We start from the raw sequence: 1,772 nt of genomic DNA, 5'->3' as shown, positions 1-1,772 counted from the left end.
ATATTTCTATATATATGTATATATATATATATATATATATATATATATATATATGTATATGCATATGCATATTTACGTACATATATATATATATATATGAAGTCATCCTGTTTGAGTGCGCTTATAGTTTCTTCCGTCAGCACCATCTGCAATACACCTCACAATCTTCCTATCCTTGTGACCTGAGGACTTACTGATTCCGTTCCATTCCCTTTCGCTGTCATCTCTGCTGTCCTGTCGTATCGTCTGTCAGGAATGCTCACCGGCGCTTCACAAACGAAGAAGGAGACCAACGCCATAGCCGTGAAGTTAGCGGCGTATGATGCTGACACTCAGAAACTCATTGACCGGTTAAAGGGCTCTGCTGCATGGGGCTTAGAAGGTGGCATGCAAACACTCGTAGACGCCATCAGAACTCAGCTCAACGCAATGGTATGAGCCTCTGCTGCGCTGTTGTGTAGGGGTTGTGGGGGTGTCCCTATCACATGTGTTGTGTAGGTATCTCTATCACATGGTTCGTGTGAAACCCACAGACCATGCACCTGTTCAGGGTTTAGTGTTTAAGGTGTAGGGTTTTAGTAGGGTTTAGTATTTAGGGTGTAGGGTTTAGTGTTTAGGGTGTGGGTTTAGTGTTTAGGGTGTAGCGTTTAGTGTTTAGGGTGTAGTGTTTAGGGTGTAAGGTTTAGTGTTTAGGGTGTGGCGTTTAGTGTTTAGGGTGTAGTGTTTAGGGTGTAGAGTTTAGTGTTTAGGGTGTAGGGTTTAGTGTTTAGGTTGTAGGGTTTAGTGTTTAGGGTTTAGTGTTTAGGGTGTAGGGTTTAGTGTTTAGGGTGCAGGGTTTTGGGACTGTTGCTCATCTGTTTGCGTATGATGCGTCTGTGTCTGTCACATCCACCGGTGGTGTTGCCGACGTCTTCGTTCTGCAATGTCTGTGTGGCATTGGATCGCGTTTTTGGTAACACGACTATTGACGAACAGCTGCGATCATGTTATAACTCTTTCGCTCTCTCCCTCTAAACCACGTCAAACAGCCACACTCTACGCATTCTAATTGTTTCTTTCAAGTGTGTATTTGTGTACATAGGAGCATTTAGGGTTTTAGGGTTCAGGCTTAATCCTTCGTACACATCCACATCGCCTACCTGTCGGTCTCACATTAACCTGCGCCTCATGACTGTCATATGCGTCTCTTGACTTCGCAGCCGAATGTGGAGGTGCGAACAGACAGCGAATGCACCTCAGTGGTCAGCTCTTCCTCGGGTGTGGTGGTGCAGGTGCGTAACGGCCCTAATTCTCAGACCACAGGTGCACCGGAGACCCTGACAGTGGACCATGTCATGCTGACTGTGTCCTCGCTCGACGCCAGTCGGTTGTTAACTGCCCCTGAAAATGCCACAGATACCGGCTGTGTGAGAAATGCCACAGATCCGCTGGTGTCGGGTGCGTCGTCGTTTGGGCGGTTGACGAGGCTGTTGCGGTCTACGCCGTTCACGTCTGTGGGAGTGGTCAATCTGGTCTACGACACAGACATCCTCAAGCACAAGGTACGCCCCAGGCATTACTCCTAGGGTATTAGCGTTTAGTGTTGTAGGGTTTATGTTTAGGGTTTGTGTTCAAGAGTATAGCGATTGACGGGTTTAGGGTTTATGTTTTAGGGTTTAAGGGTTTGAGTAAGGCGTGTTGGGTATTGGTGGGTCGTCGTATTGACTACTCGTTTGCCTTTCTCATCGGTTGAGTTACATTGTAATGTCCTGTGGCGTTCTAGGGTTTTAGGG

The 1,772-nt window shown here is 46.8% G+C and overlaps 1 protein-coding gene across 1 annotated transcript; it reads left to right on the top strand.

Moving 5' to 3' along the window:
- Positions 1-255: 255 nt before the first annotated feature.
- On the top strand, positions 256-1,565 carry SARC_03668 (hypothetical protein; the record flags this gene model as incomplete). Its single annotated transcript, XM_014302530.1, has 2 exons — positions 256-432; positions 1,200-1,565. The coding sequence occupies 2 exons, from the start codon at positions 256-258 to the stop codon at positions 1,563-1,565; spliced, it is 543 nt and encodes a 180-aa protein (XP_014158005.1).
- Between the last annotated feature and the right edge of the window lie 207 nt (positions 1,566-1,772).

This window comes from Sphaeroforma arctica (genome assembly GCF_001186125.1).
Source record: "Sphaeroforma arctica JP610 unplaced genomic scaffold supercont1.192, whole genome shotgun sequence".
NCBI lineage: Eukaryota > Ichthyosporea > Ichthyophonida > Sphaeroforma > Sphaeroforma arctica.
The sequence above is the reverse complement of the archived record's forward strand: the minus strand, read 5'-3'. Positions and strand labels throughout refer to the sequence as shown.